General features: G+C 34.0%; 1 protein-coding gene across 4 annotated transcripts in view; it reads right to left on the reverse strand.

Moving 5' to 3' along the window:
* The window catches only part of NBEA (neurobeachin), a 690,698-nt gene that overhangs the window by 284,967 nt on the left and 384,503 nt on the right, over positions 1–21,228 (reverse strand). For all 4 annotated transcript variants that reach the window (XM_087436200.1, XM_014791275.2, XM_087436202.1 and 1 more), the window contains 2 exons: positions 9,214–9,322; positions 5,617–5,783 (listed from right to left, as the gene is read on the reverse strand). In XM_087436200.1, the coding sequence (XP_087292326.1) occupies positions 5,617–5,783; positions 9,214–9,322 (276 nt within the window). The remainder of the gene's footprint in view (positions 1–5,616; positions 5,784–9,213; positions 9,323–21,228) is intronic.

Raw genomic sequence — 21,228 nt, forward strand, 5'->3', positions numbered from 1 at the left:
ATTTGCAAAAGTTTGTATTTACATCTTTTATTTCTATAATTATTCGCTTAATATCAGTCTGTTTTACTCAGCACTATGCTAGCACAAACAGGAGCTCAAGAGGGTGATTAAATGGCAAGGAGAAGAACAAAGTTGGAGGACTGACGCTTTTTGACTTGAAGCACTACAAAGCTACAGTAACCAAAACAGCATGGTATTGGTGAAAGAGTAGACACATAGGTCTATGGAACAGACTAGAGAGCCCAGAAATAGACATCCACAAATATAGTCAATTGATCATTGACAAAGGAGCAAAGGCAATACAGTGGAACAAAGACAGTCTTTTCAGTAAATTATGCTCAAACCTGGACATCCACATGCCAAAAAATAAATCTAGACACAGTCCTTACACCCTTCACAAAAATTAACTCAAAATGGATCAGAGACCTAAACGTAAAATGCAAAACTATAAAACTCCTAAAAATAGGAGAAAACCCAGATGATGGTGGGTTTGGTGATGCCTTTTTAGATACAACACCAAAGATACTAGCCATAAAAGAAATAATAGATAAGCTGGACTTCACTAAAATTAAAAACTTCTGCTCTATGAAAAACATTGTCAAGAGCATGAAAAAACAAGCCATAGACTTGGACGAAATATTTGCAAAGGACACATATGATAAAGGACTGTTATCTAAAATATATAAAGAACTCTTAAAACTCAACAGTAACAAAACAAACAACCTGGTTAAAAAATGGGCCAAAGACCTTAACAGACACCTCATCAAAGAAGATATACAGATGGAAAATAAGCACATGAAAAGACGCTCCACATCGTATGTCATTAGGGAAATGCAAATTAAAACAACAATGAGACACCACTACACACCTATTAGAATGCTCAAAATCTGGAACAATTACACTACCAAATGCTGGCAAGGATGTAGAATAAGAAGAACTCTCATTAATTGCTAGTGGGAATGCAAAATGGTACAGCCATTTTGAAGACAGTTTGGTGGTTTCTTATAAAACTAAATGTAGTCTTAACCATACAATCTAGTAGTCATGCTCCTCGGTATCTACTCAAAGGAGTTAAAAATTTATGTCCACACAAAAACCTACACATGGATGTTTTAGAGCAGCTTTATTTATAACTGCCAATGCTTGGAAGCAATCAAGATGTTCTTCAGTAGGTAAATGGACAAATAAACTGTGGTACATCCAGACAATGGAATATTATTTAGTGCTAAAAGGAAATGAGCTATCAATCCATGAAAAGACAAGGGGGAAACTTAATTGCATATTAATAAATGAAATAAACCAATGTGAAAAGGCTACATAGTGTATGATTCCAATTCTATGACATTCTGTAAAAGGCAAAACTATGGAGACAATAAAAAGATCAGTGGTTGCCAGGGGGGTGGCTGAGGGGAGAGATGAATAGGCGGAGCACAGAGGATTTTTAGGGCAGTGAAAATACTCTGTATGATATCATAATGATGGATATATACCATTACTCATTTGTCCAAACCCATAGAATATACAATACCAAGAGTGAACCCTAAGGTAGTCTATGGACTTTGGGTGATTATGATGTGTTAATGTAGGTTCATCCTTGGTAGAAACTGTACCATTTTGGTGAGTGACATTGATAATGCGAGAGGCTATGCATGTGTGGGGGAGGAGGTACATGGGAAATCTCTGTACTTTCCTCTCAATTTTGTTGTAAACCTAAAACTGCTCTAATAAAGTAAAGTCTTTAAAAAAATTGCTCTTTGCAAAGAGCTAACAGAAAAAGAAAAGAGACTAACAAATATGAGACATCTACTGTGGATTGTGTTAAGTATTTTGCATATAATATTTCATTTTACCATTAAAATAACCCAATGAAGTAGGAATTGTTCATCCTGCCTTCCAGATTAGCTTGAGTTTTGGTTTTGTGCAGGAATAAGTGTTTTTTGTCATTTAATAAAATTAGTTCATTTAAAATATAAAATTGTCAGACAATAGATTAATTTATTTTTCCATTCCATCATCAGTATCACTGTAAAGACAGGTTTACACCAAGTATTCATTTATTAATTTATACAACAAATATTTATTTAGCACCTACTATGCATCAGGCATTATTCTAGGTGCTAGGGATACCATTGTGGACAAAAATGACAAAAATCCCTCCCATTATGGAGCTTGCATTCTAGTGGGAAACAAAACAATAAAACTGATAAGTAAAATATACCATAGGTTAGATAGTAGTAAATGTTGAAAAGGGAAAAATAAAACAGAAATGCGATATAAAATACTTGGGAGAAGAAGTAGAATTTTAGATAGAACGGCTACAGAAGGCTTTTTTTTGAGAAAGTACCATTTGAATTAAAGCCTGAAGAGAGTGGGAGAGGTAGCCACATGGATTTTTCGGGAGAAAGCATTCCAAGTAGAGCAAGCATGTCCTGCAAGCTTGAAGAACAGCAAGAAGCCACAGTGACTGGAACAAAATGAACCAGGGGAGAGCAGTAGGAGAAGAGTCAAAAAGTTAACAAAGGCCAGATCACCCATGGTTCACTGCACTGCAGCCACACTGGCCTCTGCCTATTTTGTGAACGAGCCAAGCACCTCCTTCTTTTGCATGCTGTTCCCTCTACTCGAAATGTTCAGGTGGCTCTTTGCTCAAGTGATTCCTCATCAAAGTGTACTTCTCTGACCATTCTATCAAAAATAGCACACTTCTTTGCCCTTGTAGGTCATTATAGGGTTTCTTCTTTTGGTGACATGGGAAGCCTCTGGAGCAGCACTGTCCAACAGAACTGTGTGCAACGATGGAAATGTTCTATACTCTCTGATACAGTCACCACCAGCCACATGTGGCTGCCAAGTACGTGAAATGTGGCTAGTGCAACTGAGGCACTGAATTTTTAATTAAATCTGAATAGCCATATGTGACTAGTGGTTACCATCTTGCACAGTACAGCTTTGGAGGTTTCTGAGCAGAGGAATAAGAGGATTTACATTTTAATAAGACTCACCCAGGCGCGGTGTTGAGAATGGACTTTAGGAGGAAAAGGTCAGAAGCAGGAAGACTATTGAAAATGCTGCTAAGTCAAGTAAGAAATGATGGCGCCCTGGATCAAGGTGATGATAAAGGTAACGGTGAGAGTGGTCAAATGCTGGATATATTTTGCGGTAGAATCAGTCTGATTTGATGAAGAGCTCAATGTGGGATGTGTTAGGAGTAGTTAAGGATACGAGCAACATTTATGGCCCAGGCAACTTTAAGAATGGAGTTGCCCTTGGCTGAGAGGGAGATGGTTTGGGAGAAAAATCTCAGGAGCTCAGTTTTGTCATCTTAAGTGTGAGATGACAGATATCCAAGTGGAAGATGCCAAGCAGGTAGACAGATACACAAGTTTCGAGAAAAGGGAGAGATCTGGACTAGAAATAATAAATTTGGGAGTTACTGACATATTGGTAGTATTTTCAAGCCATGAGAGTAGATAAAATTGCCTTGACAATGAGCAAGACAAAAAAGAGAAGCGGTCTAACAACTGAACCTTATTAATTAAACAAAAACTAAAGAATATTATAGAAAACAAAACCTACTCTTAAAGATGTAGAGTTCAGAGACCCAGTTAGCAAAGGTCAATAATAGAAGGCTGTATGTTTTGAGTTAGTCAGCACTGGGCATTAATGTGCAGGAAATGACAGAAGATACCTGCCCTTCTGAGGGGTCCTGCTGCCAGTCTTTCTGTCAATCTCACGAGACATTATAAAGGGTAAGCTGAGCAGAGGATGCATCTGACACACTACCACATGACTGCTGCTACGGAGGTCATGATCTCTTAGCTATATTCTAATTATATGATGAAATAATTAAAACTCAAACCATGTACAGCTTTACACATTTAAGGCAATATCCTGAATTATATCAGCTGAATTATTAGCAATATTATGTTGTAGTCCTAACTGTATATAACTAAGTAGATAAATGCAATTCAGATGACACAAAAAGAGAGACAAGATCTACAGCTGAGCAGAATGCTCATATTATTGCTACTTTGTATGAGGGTTAAATTTGATGAGTCAAATTGGCTAGGCTATGGTGCTCGGTTGTTTGGTCAAATATTAGACTAGATAGTGCTGTGAAGGTATTTGCAGATGTGATGAACACCTACAATCAGTTGACTTTAAGTAAAGGATATTACCCTCTATAATGTGGGTGAGCCTCATCCAATCAGCCGAAAGCCTTAAAAGAAAAGACGAGGTTTCCTGGAGAAGGAATTCTGTGTCAAGATTATAACAGAAATCCTGCCTTAGTTTCCAGCCTGCCAGCCTGTCCTACAGATTTCAGACTTGCCAGTCTCCACAATTACATGAGCCAATTCTCTAAAATAAAACTGTATCTATATCTGTGTCTCGAATATATCTTATTGATTCTGTTTGTGTGTTTCTCTGGAGAACACCGACTGAAACACTCTGCCTCTGTTTGTACAAGCTGTGTGATATGATGTAAGTTTTACTTAACCTCTGAAAGCTTCAGTTTCCTCAACGTATAATATGGAGAACATTTTATTATCAACCTTAATAGAGAGGTTCTGAAGGTTAAACAAAATAATCCATGTAAAGTTCTTAGTATGACGCCTGGCACACAATAAATATTCAATAAATCTTAGATGTCACAGAATTGCTATTATTATAAGAAACGAATATTGGTGTTGACTATTTTTAAAGTCATTAAGTTATAATTTTACCTTAAATGCAAAAATAAAAAGTTTTCTTAAATCTACCTTCTTATACTTGAAATACCAGGACAGATGGTCAAACACTATCCTGGTCATATTCTAGATGTTCTTTCCTAAGTAACAGAATCACTTCTACCAGAATTCTTCTTAGTAGTGTCCTGTCCACAGTTAACCAAACTCTAAATTCTGCCGGACTGAGACTTAAGAAAAACATTTAATGGGATCAAATAAAATGAAGAACATTAGCAATCTAAATATAGTGACGTGCTTCAGTACTATTTTTCTAGAAAACTGTATTGTGCAGAAGAAAAACTATAAAACAATTTTATGCCAACAAAAGTTTAGGCGGAGGAACATTCGTAATTTATAAAGAACCAGTTTTGGTTTTTCTTGTACTATATCATAAATGCCCTAATTTGAGATGAAAACCCTTCCTAAGAAAGCTAGAATAGAAAACTACGACAGAAAAATTTTTAAAAGAATGTATTTCCTCTCCACAGTAAATGCTTATATTATTTTTACTTGAGTATAAGAAAAATTAAGAATGATACAAATTCAATAAGTAGGAAGAGTTGACTCTGAAAGATTAAAAAAAGAGCCACTTTTTATAACACAAATCGTATATCATAGAAGTCTAAAATACTTGCCTGAACAAATTTTGTATTGTTACATATTATTATAAATTAGAAATAACTTCCATTGGAGCTACTTTGAAAAGTTTAGATTTTCTTCTAAACCATTCTAAAGAAGCACTACTAAAGATATCAGGAAAATATTCAAGTGATTTATTTTTATACTTTAAATTTTCCAAATAATTAAAAAAATCGTAGCTACTTTTTTACTTTTAATTATTATAATTAACCTCTGAGTTACTATTTACTTGTAATTTGTTCTAACTCACCTATGAGAAACTGCTCCCCAAGCACCATGCTTATTTGTGAGAATATTAAGGATCTTCTGTTTCAGTTGATTTGCTGTAACGTGATCTCGATGTTTAGCGGCGCTAATAAGATGGTCACACATCTTTTCCTCCTCTCTTCTATCAGCAGCATATTGGGCACACTGGGACTATAAAGAAATGCAGACAACGCATAGGGATTAATGTATAACTTCTACTGTGTATAAGTGAGGAATGATATCCAACCTTAAGTTAAAGGGTAATAATTTAATTTTAAAAACTCCAATAATGTAATCTTTTGAAAGTTTATTCTAAAGAATACATACAGTCATCTTTCAAACTAGTAAAAATGTGTTCTATGTGTTTTTACATAAAGTATAAGTAAAATAATTTGGATAATGTTATATGAAATAATGAATGACTTTTAAGTTTCCTTCCAATTCTGAAATTCTGATTTTAATATACTTCAAAAATAATCATTTTAGAAACAACAATGGTTTATTAAAAATAAAAATTTACTTATTATTTTAACCAATATAGTATATATCTCATGTAAAATAAGAGTTATGTTCCTGATAACTATATATAGATCAAAAACTTGCCATTTAATTTATAGTTTTCCGTTTCATAAACAGCAACGTGGTGTGGAGGAAAAAGCAATGGGTTAGGAATTCAGACCTGGATTTCATTTCACACTTCACATAAATTCTCTTTTTTTCCCATTGTACTCAGTTTAATACTTGTAAAATGAGGAGCTAAGACAAGATTTTCTCTACAATCTCTCCCAACTCTAGAATTTAATGTATTCAAAGGTTCTCACGATAACTACCATCTTATTCTTATCTTCTCTAATAATCAGTTGTCCTGTCAGCTATCTGTATTCATCTTCATTGGTATTAGCAACATAGCTAATCAATCTCACTGTGCATCAAAAAGGTTCAATATGAACAGGAAGATGAACATCTCTTCAGCCATAAGTTTGACTTTTTGTATAATAATTTTTGTATAGGGTGGATTGACTGTAAATTTTAACATTACCAAGTATGTAATATGAGACATAATTAGGAAGAAGAAAAAAACAGTCTCATACATCTAAAAAAATACATATAGCTAGTTTACATTCATCATTACTATGTAAAAATTTGTTTCATGGAAGGTATTTGAACATATCCCCCCATCTATCTATTGATATAGACCTGTACCACAAGTCAGCTCTGTCAGAGAAAGAACCCTGCAGTAATCTAAGGATTAATTCATTTTCCTATTTATCTTTTTGTACAGGGAATCACCAATTAGTACAATGATCTGCCTCCATAATGATGTTAATATTTCATTAGCTCATTGGAGAGTAAAATTAAATTTTCATTTTTCTTCCTTAACAATTACAGTGGGTAACTAAAAAATCTTAACTGTGAAGTACCCATCTCAAGTTAAATATACTTTTTCTCTTAATTACAGGGGAGATAGAGCAAGTCCTCAAAAAGTCTTAGTGAAATGTCATGACTTTTATAAAATATTTTACAATTTAAAAGTGATAAGTATTTGGTAAACCACACACCACGTGTGTGCACATGCACACACAGACACACACACACACACAAACACACAAATCAACGTATTTACTAATACAGTTCTAACCTAAAAAGAACAAATTCAAATATTTGGGTTAAAAAAACAATGTCCATTCATTAAGTAACAATGATAATACTCTGAAAATTAGATTTACATTAGTATTTTATTTTATGGACACACAATCTGAACAACACTGAGTCTTCCCGTCTTCCTCACAGCTGCTTATCACCCTTCGCCATGCTTCTTCCATAGGAGGGATCCCACCCCCAAGGGGGTGAACATTGGTGTTGGGGTGTGTGAAACAATCTTACTCTTTTTATGTATAAAGCACAGATGCCTATACAGTACACAAACAGATATGCAGCATATTGAGGGTAAAAAAATTTCACTGGAGGGGGGCAAATAGGACAACAACTGTCTAGAAAGATTCCTTAGGGGGGGCAATAATGAAAAAAAGGTTGAGAAACACTGCCCTTAGCTTAAAATAGCCCTGGTTAAATATGTGTTAAAGCTGATAACTAATATCTAGCTGCTTGAAAATCTATTTTAAATATGTTCACATGACAAACATTCACCTGCTTATATCCCCACAAAATATCTTGATTTTCTTAGTCAAAATATGATTGACTCAAAACCGATCCTGCAGGGAATTCTGTTAGTATTCTAAATCTTACTTACTAACAGAATCCAAAGTTAATTGAATATTCTTATTTTGTTTAGAGTTCTGACATATCTTATACCTAAACATATTCTTCAAAGAACAGATAACTCAATTTTTTCTCATCATCCAGATTACAGCATGATACCCTGATAAATATCCAATGTTATTTATTGGTGAAGAGATACGAAACTTCACTTTGACAAATACTTAATTGTCAATGTACTTTCATCAAAGTTTAAAATATTTGGTATTGTTTTCAAAATAAGGTTGTTGCAACCCCATATGACAAGTGTGTGCTGTCTCATCTGAAAAATGAAGCAGAGGTTATGGGTATTAAAGTGACAACAGCTATTTTTCTGTCTCATGCTTGTCAGCTAGCTAGGTCAGGGATCACTAGACCTGGTACATCAACTTGCATGACTAAGAGAGCTGGTTTACTGAGAGAAAAACCTCATCAGAACTGAAATCTTAGGCTCTGATTTCCAGCCACATCACACTGTTTGCATGTTGCTTTAGGAGAATAAATTGGTCAAGTTATGACTATTTTCAAGGCCACTGACAGTCCAACCTAAGCTAAACACCAGGTCACCTAAATAGTTCTGAAACCAATTTTGTTTTGTAAATTGAATGAACTGAAGTATCGCTATATTTAAAACATTGAAATCAGGATACTTATTGAATTGAGGCAATATAAATAATGGCAAAATAATTACTGAAATGCCAGGAATATAAAAATAATATTTTAATTAAAAAACTATTAGTATGGATATACAGTACTTCAACATCCTTTAGTTTTTACATATAAAATAGAAACTATAGTTAATTTACTCCTTACTCAAGGTACTTATGAGAATTTTTAAACTTATATTTCCATATATATAGATCTACATATATATCATGTAATAATAATGCTTCAATTGTCAATAAAATATCAATTATAAAAATAAAATACGAACTAAAATGATCTGTGGCCACTCTAAAGATGGATATATTAATAAATAATAAATCATTGAATGTTTGGTAAAACTGAGTTTTTTCACATAACCACTTGTTATACCCACATATAATGGTGCGTAAACTCTGCTAGCTTAAAAATTACTGGTCATTGCATTATAAAATTTTGTTTGCCTTTAAGAGTAAGTTAGAACAACTTCAGCCTACCAAGTGGTTAGGCTCAGGGCAGGAGGGATGAGGTGAAAATAAACTAGTGCTCTGTGTTTGACATTTACTAAAGCTTTTAAAAACAAGAACCGAAACACTTTCGATGGAATTTTCCTCTTAATAAAAAAACTTCTTATGTAAGGTTACCATTGGTGATCGCTGACTTATAACAGAAAAGCAGAATTCAATCTGCTCCCAAAACTTACCTCGAACTCTGCATGTTTATGTACATCCTCAGCTCTCTGTCTGTTCAAAATAAACTCAGCTTCATTTGCAACACGAACTATATGGTCCTTCATAGCGTGGCACAGTAATCTAAAAAGAAAAATACCTTTGGAATTATTATTCTTAATAGCTTTGGTTAACCAATATTTTTCAATAATCAAATTTCAGTACTGCAAATATTAATTATGCATAAATCTTAAAGTTACATTATAAAATTAAGGTAGCTTAAATTATAATTCAGTGACATTTGAAATACAGAAATATTCCATAAAACTGTTACAGCAATGCCTCTGTTAAATACAGTGCATCTTGTGAATGAATCAGTTAATTCAATAAAGTTAGTTAATGCAATAAAAATCAAAGATTTTTGAAGTGTTTTAAAAAGGTTAAAATAACAGAATTCACTATCTTAGAAGTAAATTTTCACACAAAAGCTGGATGACCATATAATAGGAAATCTATAGACTTGATCTTACTTTCATACAGATGATCTGACTAAATGACATCTAAAATTCATTTAAACGCTAAGATTCTAAATTCTAAGATGGAATTACAGTGAAATAAAGTTTAAAAAATACAACCATGGGGCAAAATTTTTTAACAATAAAAGTTATTTATTTGAATATTCAAATTGTTTTTAAAAAGTATAATAAGGTATACAATGAAAAAGCCTGTCACTTTCAACTTAATTTTCAACTTCAACAGGCACCGATTGTTATTCGTTTCTTGTGTATATTTTCAGACTTTTAAAATATACGTAAGAAAATACAAATATATTCCTTTCCCCCACTTTCTTACACTAATATTAGTATACTATATATTATACAGTCTTTTCTGTAGCTAGCTTTTCTCACTTAGCAATACATCTTGGAGATCTTTTCATATCTGTACACAGGGAGCTTCTTTATACTTCTTTTACAGCATGGGGCAGAGGCTATTTCCAAAGATGGCTACAACAATATCTCCCATCCCACATGCTCTTTTGCAGTGTGCTGTTGTCATTGCTCCATCAAAAAGAGGAGTCTGGGGCCAACCTGGTTGTATAGTGGTTAAGTTTGTGCACTCCGCTTTGGCAGATCCTGGGCACGGACCTACACACCGCTCATTAAGTCATGCTGTGGCGGCATCCCATATACAAAACAGAGGAAGAATGGCACAGATGTTAGCTCAGGGACAATCTTCCTCACAAAAAAAAAAAAAGAGGAGTCTTTTTCCACTCCCCTAAGATCTGCCTGGTAACTTCCTGTGACCAACAGAATACAGCAGAAATGATGCTACGTGACTTCTGAGGCAAGGGCATAAGATGCCTTGCATCTTTTGCTCTTCTGTCTTGCAACGCTCTCTTCTAGAATCTGCTGCAATACTGAGAGAAGCTCACATCAGGTGGAGAGCTTTGAGGAGGAAAAAAGAAGTGCTCAGGCTTCCAGGCCTAGATGAGCTCCCAACCCAAAGCCAGCCTCCCAGGTAACTAACCACAGCCACAGACAACTCCACATGGAGCAAAAGAATAGCTTAGCTGAGTTCAGTCAATGAGAATCATGAAAGAGAAAAAAAAAAAATGGTTGTTGGTTTAAGCCACATGATGAAGATGATGATGAAGATTATATTGATCATAACAAATATCACCAAATCATTTACTGAAAGCTAATTAATAAAATAGGTAGCTTACACATAATACTTAATTCTGACAACATTCCCAAGAGATATATATCAATATTTTCATTTTTAAACAGAAGAAATTAAGGCCCAGAAAAATTAAGTTCCTTGCCCCAGATCATAATTTTTAAAATAACTCTCATAATTTTATATTTTGCATTGCATCTTCATTAACCAACAATATTTTTTAAAGTAAAAACTTTTGTGTTTACTACTGCCATCTTCCTTTGTGGACATTCTAACAATTCTTTTCATTTGTCAATTAAAAACAGTGATTAGGCCTTTTCATATCTTTTTAAAATTTTCTTTTGCAGTAAGCACTTACTGTATTAAAAAAAACAAAAGGATATTTGAAGTTAACTTTAAGTCCTTCTGGGTTTTTTTCTTTTTTTGGTGAGGAAGATTAGCCCTGAGCTAACAGCTGTTGCCAATCTTCCTCTTTTTGCTGAGGAAGATTGGCCCTGAGCTAACATCTGCACCCATCTTCCTCTGTTTTATATGTGGGATGCCTGCCATAGCATGGCTTGATAAGTGGTACGTAGGTCCACGCCCAGGATCCGAACCTGCAAACCCTGTGCCACCAAAGCAGAGCCTGAATTTAACCACTATGCCACCAGGCTGGCCCCCTTCTGGGTTTTTTTTAACAGGCAAACTTATAAACTAATTCCAGTTTTTTTACCCATGTACTTTCTAAATTCAGTTCTAATACTCAGATTCATTTGTTGTCCAGTTTTTCTCTCCCTAGATTTTTAACAAGCGCTATTTTCAAGATTGTCATTCATTTTCGCTGCTCATTAATGAAATGAATTATCATTTCTTTTCTTGCTCAAGTTGTCATATAAGTTTCAATCAGAATAGGATAGATTTAACTTCATTTTAACTTTTGTATTTACTAAATATCAACTCATAGTAATTTCTCCTATATTCTTCACTACATTCTGTCTACCCATGACAAATTTGTCTTCTTCACTGATAAATATGTATAAGCAAAAGAAAAAAATATTATTATGTATCTTGATATTTCTAAACTATTGTTTAAATACAATTTTTAAAAGCTATATATGTCTTCCAAGTGAGTCTGACCATATTGAATTTATTTCTTTTTTCTAATGTATTAAGGTTGAATTACGTAGTACATAGGCCCCCCTTATCTGGGGTTTCACTTTTCACGGTTTTAGTTACACAAGGTCAACCTACGTCTGAAATTAAATGGAAAATTCCAGGAATAAACAATTCATAAGTTTTAAATCACAAGCCGTTCTGATTAGCGTGATGAAATCTCTCACTGTCCTGCTCCATCCAGCCCAGGATGTGAATCATCCCTTTGTCCAGCGCATCCATGCTGTATATGTTCCCTGCCCGGTAATCACTTAGAAGCCGTCTCAGTTATCAGATCGACTGTCACAGTATCACAGTGCTTGTGTCCAAGTAACCCTTATTTTACTTAATAATGGCCCCAAAGTGCAAGAGTAGTGATGCTGGCAACTCAGATATGCCAAAGAGAAGCCGTAAAGTGCTTCCTTTAAGTGAAAAGGTGCAAGTTCTTGACTTAATAAGGGAAAAAAAAATTGTACGCTGAGGTTGCCAAGATTTACAGTGCCTTTTATATTGTTATAATTGTTCTATTTTATTATTTAGTTATTGTTAATCTCATATTGTGCCTAAGTTATAAACTGCACTTTATCATAGGTATGTACGTACAGGAAAAAATATAGTATATATAATAGGGCTCAGTACTATCCGCAGTTTCAGGCATCCACTGAGGGTCTTGGATTGCATCCCCCACAGATAAGGGGGGACTACTGTCCTAAGTTTTAACATCTTTTCAACAAATTATTTGCAATATCTGTGGCATCTTCTACAAAAACTGGCAGGTGAATGGTCTCTTTATTTCAAGGCAGTAATGTAAATTCTGAGCAGTACTGAATTCAAGATAGTTCTCAGTAGAAATCTTTCCAACATCCATGACTGGGCTGACATAGATCTGGCTATTCCATGATGAGATTTGGGTTAAATAACAACTGTCACTCTTGGACCAGTGGGAACTTCCTGGCAGTATGACAGAGGCACCACTAAACTCTTGCCTAGCAGCAGGATAGGTGGAAATATCAACTGGAACATGCAGCAGTACTCTCTCCAATCACTTCAGAGGGACATAGGCACATTCCAATGGAATAGTGTCTAGCTTTCAGCACAAGTTAACAACAACGTAAATTATTCAAGGAACACAAAGGTTAGGGGAATCGGTTAGAAACCATAAAACTTGGAAAAATAGGCTCAAACTCCTTTATAAATAATGTTGGGAGGCAAACAGTCATACAGATAGTCTTAATCACTGAGAGAGCTGGCAAAATAAAGGGAGTTAAAGAAAGACTGTAACAAACTCTAAATATTAACTTTTGATGAAATTATTGGCCTATATTTTACATATCTAAGGCTTCAAAAGAGAAAAGAGATGTGAGATATTGGTATTCAGTTCAATGGCTTTGTCTGGTACATGAAGACTGAAGAAAGCAAAGAAGAAATCTAATATGTGTAAATTAGTGCAGAGTACAAAATTTAAACAGATTAACAAAAGACAGTGGGAAGGGAGAGACTCAGGGTCTGGCTGGTTAATAGGTATTATTCCCAGGAGCAAAACAGTGGATTGGCAAAGCAAAGAGGCATGGTGCCAGAGAAGGAGTTGGACTGGGGAAGACTCTTGCCTCAGAAACACCAGAGAAATGGTATCAATTATCTGAAGTTCTGTCCTATCTCTGACACTTAGAGTTATATAACAACTAATTTATGTTGTTTTATTTGCATGTAGAGAAGGCATCTTCTTATCTGACTTATTGTCATTCTGGGTGACTTCATTATCCATGTGAAAAACCATTCAGCACAGTAGCTCACAATTCCCCAACCTTTTTGGGATCTAAAATCCCTAAATCTAAGATTCCTTTAGAATCTTCAATTTTACCTCACTTCAAGAAATCACTTGACTGGCCATAATTGGCTTCACTTCTTAAATCTTTAAGCCCCAATAATCTACTCTCTGGTCATAGCCTCCTACCTTACTGTTCTCCCCACTTCACTCATCCCTCCCTTGGCCCCAGGCAAAAATAAGCTCTTGACTTCCTCTAACTCCCATTTCTTCAATCCCTCTATTTTCTTAGCCCTTCTTTCACTGCCTGGTTTCACCTCCTTTCTCATCAACCTTGGATCTAAGGATTCCACATTTTAACCATTTTCTTACCAGCACCTTCACTCAATTCCTAATCTACCCACTGCATTTGCTCAGAAAATATGTAACCCTAGCTTATGACATTGGTCTCCCTCTTCAGTCCTACATCTGGACTGCTGAGGAAACTCACACAGCCAAATTTCACTGAAGAGGAACTTTGTATTTCTTTTTCACAGCCGATTTGTTTTACTCAGGTTTTAAGAGGCGGTAGAAATGTCTTTACTATCCTAACCTCACTCACTTAAAATTTTTCTTTATTTAAAAAATATATAATATATTTATTTGGGTATATATCTATATTTATTTGGATATATATTTATTTGGTGTATATATATACATCAAAATAAATGCACACGCACACATATACACATATATACATATCCTGTATATACACACATCCATATATATATTAACCACTCTGCTGCACTGTGTCCATCATCCTCTTGCTTCTGTAACACAGTTTTATCTCTTTTATGTATCTATGCCACAACATGTTGTTCAGATTTGCTTGTTTATGAGTCATAAATAAAGCTGCAGGTTTCCTGTGTTCTTTTCAGATTACAAAATCCTCTTCTATTCCTAGTTTGCTAAGAATATATTTTTAAAATCATCAATGTTGAATTTTATTTGATATGTCTGCACCTGCTGAGACGATCACAAAGATTTTCACCTTTAATATGAAAAATGAAAGACATCGTTAGGAATTTTTAAATGATGAACAACTTTTGAGTTCCTGGGATAACCATCCCTCATCTCCCTCCCGCAACCCCCACCCCACAGCCATGGTATATTTTTACACAAGGCTGGATTGGGTTCTGTTAGTATTTTAACGAGGATTTACATATCTGCATTCATGACGGAGACTGGTCTGTGATTTTCCTTTCTCCCACACATCTTGTTTGCTTTTGTAGTCAAGATTACAGAGGCCTCAAAGAATAAGTGGAGAACAATCCCTCAGTTTCTCTTCTCTACGAGTTGGTATAAGGTTGGAATGGTGTTTTACTTGAACATTTGGTAGAAGATACCTGTAACCATTTCTATAGGAAGAATTTTCACTGATTAAATTTCTTTCATACTTAAAGGACTATTTAGGGTTTTATTTCTTCTTATTCAGTACTGGGAAGTTATATATCTTCTAGGACTTTTTCCACTTCACTTAACTTTTTAATTTTAATGTAAAGCATTTTCATAGCACTCTCATTTTTTATAATTTTGTTTTATCTATAATTATGTCTCCTTTTTATTCCTTACGTTAATTGTTCGTGTTTTTCCATTTGGTTCTTGATCAATCTTGGGAGAGTTTGCCTATATTATTCCTTTTTTTTAAAAGAATAAATTTTGCCTTTGTTAATTCTCTCTATTGTATCTAATTCTTTTATCTCATTGATTTCTGTTCTGGTCTTTACTATCAGCTTCCTTCTACTTTGTGAAGCCTTATTCTGTTATTTCCTAACTTGGACATTCTTTCTATAGTTGGATATTTAGCTCATTAATTTTAGGTTTTTTCTCTAATGTAAGCTTTTAAAGCTATATCTTCAAGTTCCATTTCCCTTGCATTATACAAATTTTGGTATTTAGCATTCCATTATTGTTTATTTCCAAATACTTTTTTCTCTTGATTTTTCTTTAAAATATAAGCTACTTGGATAGTTAACATTTTTCCAAAATTACGAGGATACTTTAATATAATTTTTTCTTTTCTTTGCCTTCATATGTAAATGTACTGTGGCCAGATAGCATGGTAACACTAATTTTTAAAATTTGAGGAGACTTGTGTTATGATCTGGTTATGTGGTCAGATTCTATAAATGTTCCATGTTTATTTGAAAAGAATATGTGTTCTCTATGGTTGGATGCAAATTCTATATATGTCCATAAAATCAAGCTTGCAAATTATGTTACTTAAATCTTGCAGAACTTTACTGAATTTTTTGTCTGCTAGATATTTTGATAATTGACATAGGAGTGTTAGAGTGTTGAAATGTTCCATAAAGATGGCAGATTTGTCATTTACTCCCCGATGTTCCAGAGATTTTTGATTTTCATATTTTGAAGTTATTTTATTTGAAACATACAAGTTTAGAATGATAGTGTCTTACTAGTGAATTCAAGTTTTCTTAACTATATGACCTGGTTCATCCCTAATAATGATTTTTGCCTTAAAATCTATTTTTTTAATGTTAACATCTCTATGTCAGTATTTTTGGTTACTGTCCAGTATATATTTTTCTATCCTTTTACTTTCAAAATTCCTTAGGCTTTGTGCCTAAATATAACATAAAACAATTTTTAATCCAATCTCACAAATTCTGTTTTAACTGGAAATTATAGTCCATTTACATCTCTTGCGCCTATAGATATACAATGTACTTATTTCTAACCTAATACTTCTTTATTTCTATTAGTCCCAGGTTTTTACTAAGCTTTTTTTTTTTCTTTGAGGAAGGCACAGAGGCTTTTGTTTTGTTTTATTCCTTTTTACCCTTCACTACTTGGAAATGTATTCACTCTATTCTTTTCATTGCTATGCTTGGAATTCTAACAGGTACAGCTAACTTAACTGAATATAAAATTAAATGATATAACCCTCTTCCACAACAGTATGACCTAATGATCCTCTTTTGACTTATATGCTATTGTCCAGTTGAAACTCACACATTACATATCAATACCACTTGTAAAGACAATCTCTATTTAGATGTACATATATGTTTACCAGCTTATTTTTACACTTTTTTTCTTGCATCTTTCTGTCCTTCTGAGATTATTTTCTTTTATTCTGACATACACACATTCTAAGTTTCTTAGTTGCTCTTCTCTCAGTGGTAAACTCTCTTAGAATTTTGATTTCTCTAAATGTTCTTTTCACCTTAATTTTTTTAATAGCATTTTTATTGAGACATATTTCACATAACAAAATCCATTTTAAAATGATATTTTTGTGGCTTTTAGTATATTCACTATGTTGTACAACCATTACCACAATCTAATTCTAGAACATTTCCAGCATTCCTCAAAAATCTCCATACCTATTAGCAGTTAGTCTCGATTTTCTCTTCCTCCCTCACCCCATTCCCTGGTAACTACTAATTTACTTTCTGTCTATATAGGTTTGCCTATTCTGGTCATTTCATATAAATGGAATCATGAAATACGTAGCCTTTTGTGTCTGGCTTCTTTCATTTAGCACAATGTTTTCCAGGTTCATACATGTTGTTGAATGTATCAGTACTTCATGTTTATGACAAAATAATATTCCATTGGATGTTTATACCATATTTTGTTTATCCATTTCACCAGCTGATTGACATTTGGGCTGTTTCCACTTTTTGGCTATTATGAATAATGCTGTTATGAACTTTTGAATACAAGTTTTTGTAGGTTTGTGCACATATGTTTTCACCTCTTTCAGTTATATACCTAAGAGTAGAATTGCTGGGTCATATGGTAATTTTATGTTTAACTTGTTGAGGAACAGCTAAACTGTTTTCCAAGTGGCTGTATCATTTTACATTCCTACCAATGGTGTGTGAGGGTTCCAACTTCTGCACATCCATGCCAAAACTTGTTATTGTTCATTTTAAAAATTATATCCCTCTAGTGAATGTGAAGAGGTATCTCACTGTAGTTTTCATTTGCATTTCCCTAACGACTAATGATGTATCTTTTCATGTGCTCATTGGCCATTTGTATATTTTCTTTCGAGAAATGTCTATTCAAATCCTCTGCCTAATTGTAAATTGGGTTGTCATTTTATTGTTGAGCTGTAAGAGTTCTTTCTATATTCTGGATACTAGACCCTTACCAGACACATGATTTGCAAACATTTTCCCAAATTTCATCTTTTCACTTTCTTGATAATGTCCTTTGATGCACAAAAATTTCAAATTTTGACGACTATCAATTTATCTTTTTGCTTGTACTTTTGGTGTCATATCTAAAAGAACCATTGCCTGACCGAAGGCCATGCAGATTTTTACCTGCTTCCTTCTAAGAGTTTTGTAATTTTAGCTTTTACATGTAGGTCTTTCATGCATTTTGAATTAATTTTTATATACAGTGTGAGGTAGGGGTCTAGATTCATTCTTTTGCATGTGGATATTCAGTTGTTCTAGCACTATTTGTTGAAAAGACTGTCCTTTCCCCACTGAATCGACTTTGGCACTCTGGTTAAAAATCAATTGACCATAAATGTATAGTTTATTTCTGGACTCTTAACTCTATTAAATTGGTCTGTACGTCTATAGTTACTTCAGTACCACACTGTTTAGATGATTCTAGCTTTGTAGTAAATTTTAAAATGAGAAAGTGTGAGTCTAGCAACTTTATTCTTCTTTCACAAGACTGTTTTGGCTATTCTGTGGCCTTTGCAATTCCATATGAATTTTAGGATTAGCTTGTCCATTTTTGAAAAAAATACAACTGAAATTTTGATAGGGATTTCATAGGATCTAGAGATAAATTTGGGAGTATTGTCATCTTAACATTAAATTTTCCAATCCATTATTATGGGAGAGCTTTCCATTTATTTATAGCTTCTTTAATTTCTTTAAAAAATATTTTATAGTTTTCAGTGCATAAGTCTTGAAATTCTTTGGTTAAATTTATTCCTTAGAATCTTATTTTTTTTATTGTAATTGTAGTAAAATAACATAACATAAAATTTACCATCTTACTTGTTTCTAAGTGTACAGTTCTTTGGCATTAAGTACATTCACATTGTTTTGCTACCATCATCATCATCCATCCACCCATCCATCCACCCATCCCTCCAACCATCATTCATCTTGAAAAATGGAAATTCTGTACCTATTAAACAATAACTTTCCATTACCCCACCCTCCACCTCCAGGCAACCACTATTCTACTTTCTGTTTCAAGCTTGACTATTCTAGGTAGCTCATATAACAGGAATCATAACAGTATTTGTCCTTTTATGACTAGCTTATTTTATTTAGCATAATGTCCTCCAAGTTCATCCACATTGTAGCATGTGCCAGAATTTCCTTTCTTTTTAAGACCAAGATTCCATTGTATGTATACACTACATTATGTTTACCCATTCATCTGTGAATGAACACTTGGTTTGCTTCAACCTTTTGGCTCTTGCAAATAATGCAGCTATGAACATGGTTGTACAAACACCTCTTTGAATCCCTGCTTTTAGTTCTCTTGGGTATGTTATAACCAGAAATGGACTTGCTGAAGGCACTGCCATACTGTTTTCCATAGTGGCTGTACCATTTTAGCTTGCTACCAATAGTGCACAAGAGTTCCAATTTCTCCACGTCTCCGTGAACACTTGTTATTTTCTGTTTTATTTTTTGTTTTTGATAGTACCCATACTAATGGATGTAAGGTGGTATCTCATTGTGGTTTTGATTTGAATTTCCATAATGATTACTGATGTTGAGCATCTTTTCATGTGCTTATTAATATCTGATTATTTTTGTTGCTATTTTAAATGGAAAGTTTTAATTTTATTTTCAAAAGGTTCATTGATAGTGTATAGAAATGCAACTGATTTTTGTATATTGATCTTGTATCTTGCAGTTTTGCTGAACTTGTTTATTAGCTCTAATAGCTAATTTTTTTGTAGCTTCTTTAGGGTTTTCATAAAGACCCTATCTCTGCAAATAGAAATAGTGTTACTTCTTTGTTTCCAATCTGGACACCTATTTCTTTTTGTGCCTAACTGCCCTAGGTAGAACCTCCAGTATAATGATGAATAGCACTGGTGAGAGTGGACATCATTGTCTTGTTCCTGATTTTAGGGAGGAAACATTCAGTCTTTCATAATTAAGCATGATGTTAGTTATGGGTTCTTTTTTTATTTGTAGATGTCTTTTATCTGACTAAATTTCCTTCTATTCTTAGTATGTTGAGTATTTTTATCATGAAATAGCGTTGGATTTTGTCAAATGCTTTTCTACATCTACTGAGATGCTCATGTGGTTTTTTCCCCTACCATTTTATTAAAATAGTATATTAAATTGATTGATTTTCATATGCTGAACCAACTGTGCATTCCTGGAATAAACTGCACTTGGTCATGGTGTATACTCCTTTCTACATGTTGCTGGATTAGGTTTGCCAGTATTTTGTTGAGAATTTTTTTTTTTTTTTTTGGTGAGGAAGATTAGCCCTGAGCTAACATCTGTTGCCAATCCTCCTCTTTTTGCTGTGGAAGATTGGCCGTGAGCTAACATCTGTGCCCATCTTCCTCCACTTTATATCTGGGAAGCCTGCCACAGCATGGCTTGATAAGTGGTGCATAAGTCCTCGCCTGGGATCCGAACCCACGAACCCCAGACCGCTGAAGCGGAGTGCAGAAACCCAACCACTTCACCACCAGGCGGGCCCCTGTTGAGAATTTTTGCATCTATTTCATAAATGATACTGCTTTGTAGTTTTCTTTTCAGATGACTTCATCTGGCTTTGGTAGCAGGTTAATACTGGTCTCACAGAATGAGTTAGTGTTTCTTCTTTTATGTTTTAGAAAAGTATAAGAATGACTATTAATTATTCTTCAAATGTTTGGTAGAAATCACCAGGAAAACTATTTGATCATGGGTTTTTCTTTGTTGGAAGTTTTTTGATTACTAACTCAATCTCCTTAGTGTTATAGGACTACTCAGAATTTCTACTTCTTTTCGAGTCAGTTTTAGTATTATGTTTCTAGGAATTTTTCCATTTCCTCTAGGCTATCTAATTTGTGGCATAAATTGTTTATAATGTAATCTTATAATCATTTTTTTTTCCGTTAAGGCTGGTAATAATGTTCCACTTTCATTCCTGATTTAGTAATTTGAGTCTTTCTTTTTTTCTTGATAATTCTAGCTAAAGTTTTGTGAATTTTGTTCAAAGATCCAACTTTCATTTCATTGGTCTTCTCTATTATTTTTCTATTCTCTCTATTATTTTTCTATTCTCTACTTTGTTTATTTACAGTGTCATCTTTATTATTTCCTTTCTTCAGGCTGCTCTGGAATTAGTTTGAGCTTCTTTTTCTAGTTTCTCAAAGTTGAAGGTTAAGTTATTGATTTGAGATATTTCTTCTTTTTAAAGATAGACATCTACCGCTATAAATTTCCTTCTAGGACCTACTTTCACTGAA

Source organism: Ceratotherium simum, chromosome 10 (assembly GCF_057802395.1).
Source record: "Ceratotherium simum simum isolate JZ-2026a chromosome 10, ASM5780239v1, whole genome shotgun sequence".
Classification (NCBI taxonomy): Eukaryota; Metazoa; Chordata; class Mammalia; order Perissodactyla; family Rhinocerotidae; genus Ceratotherium; species Ceratotherium simum.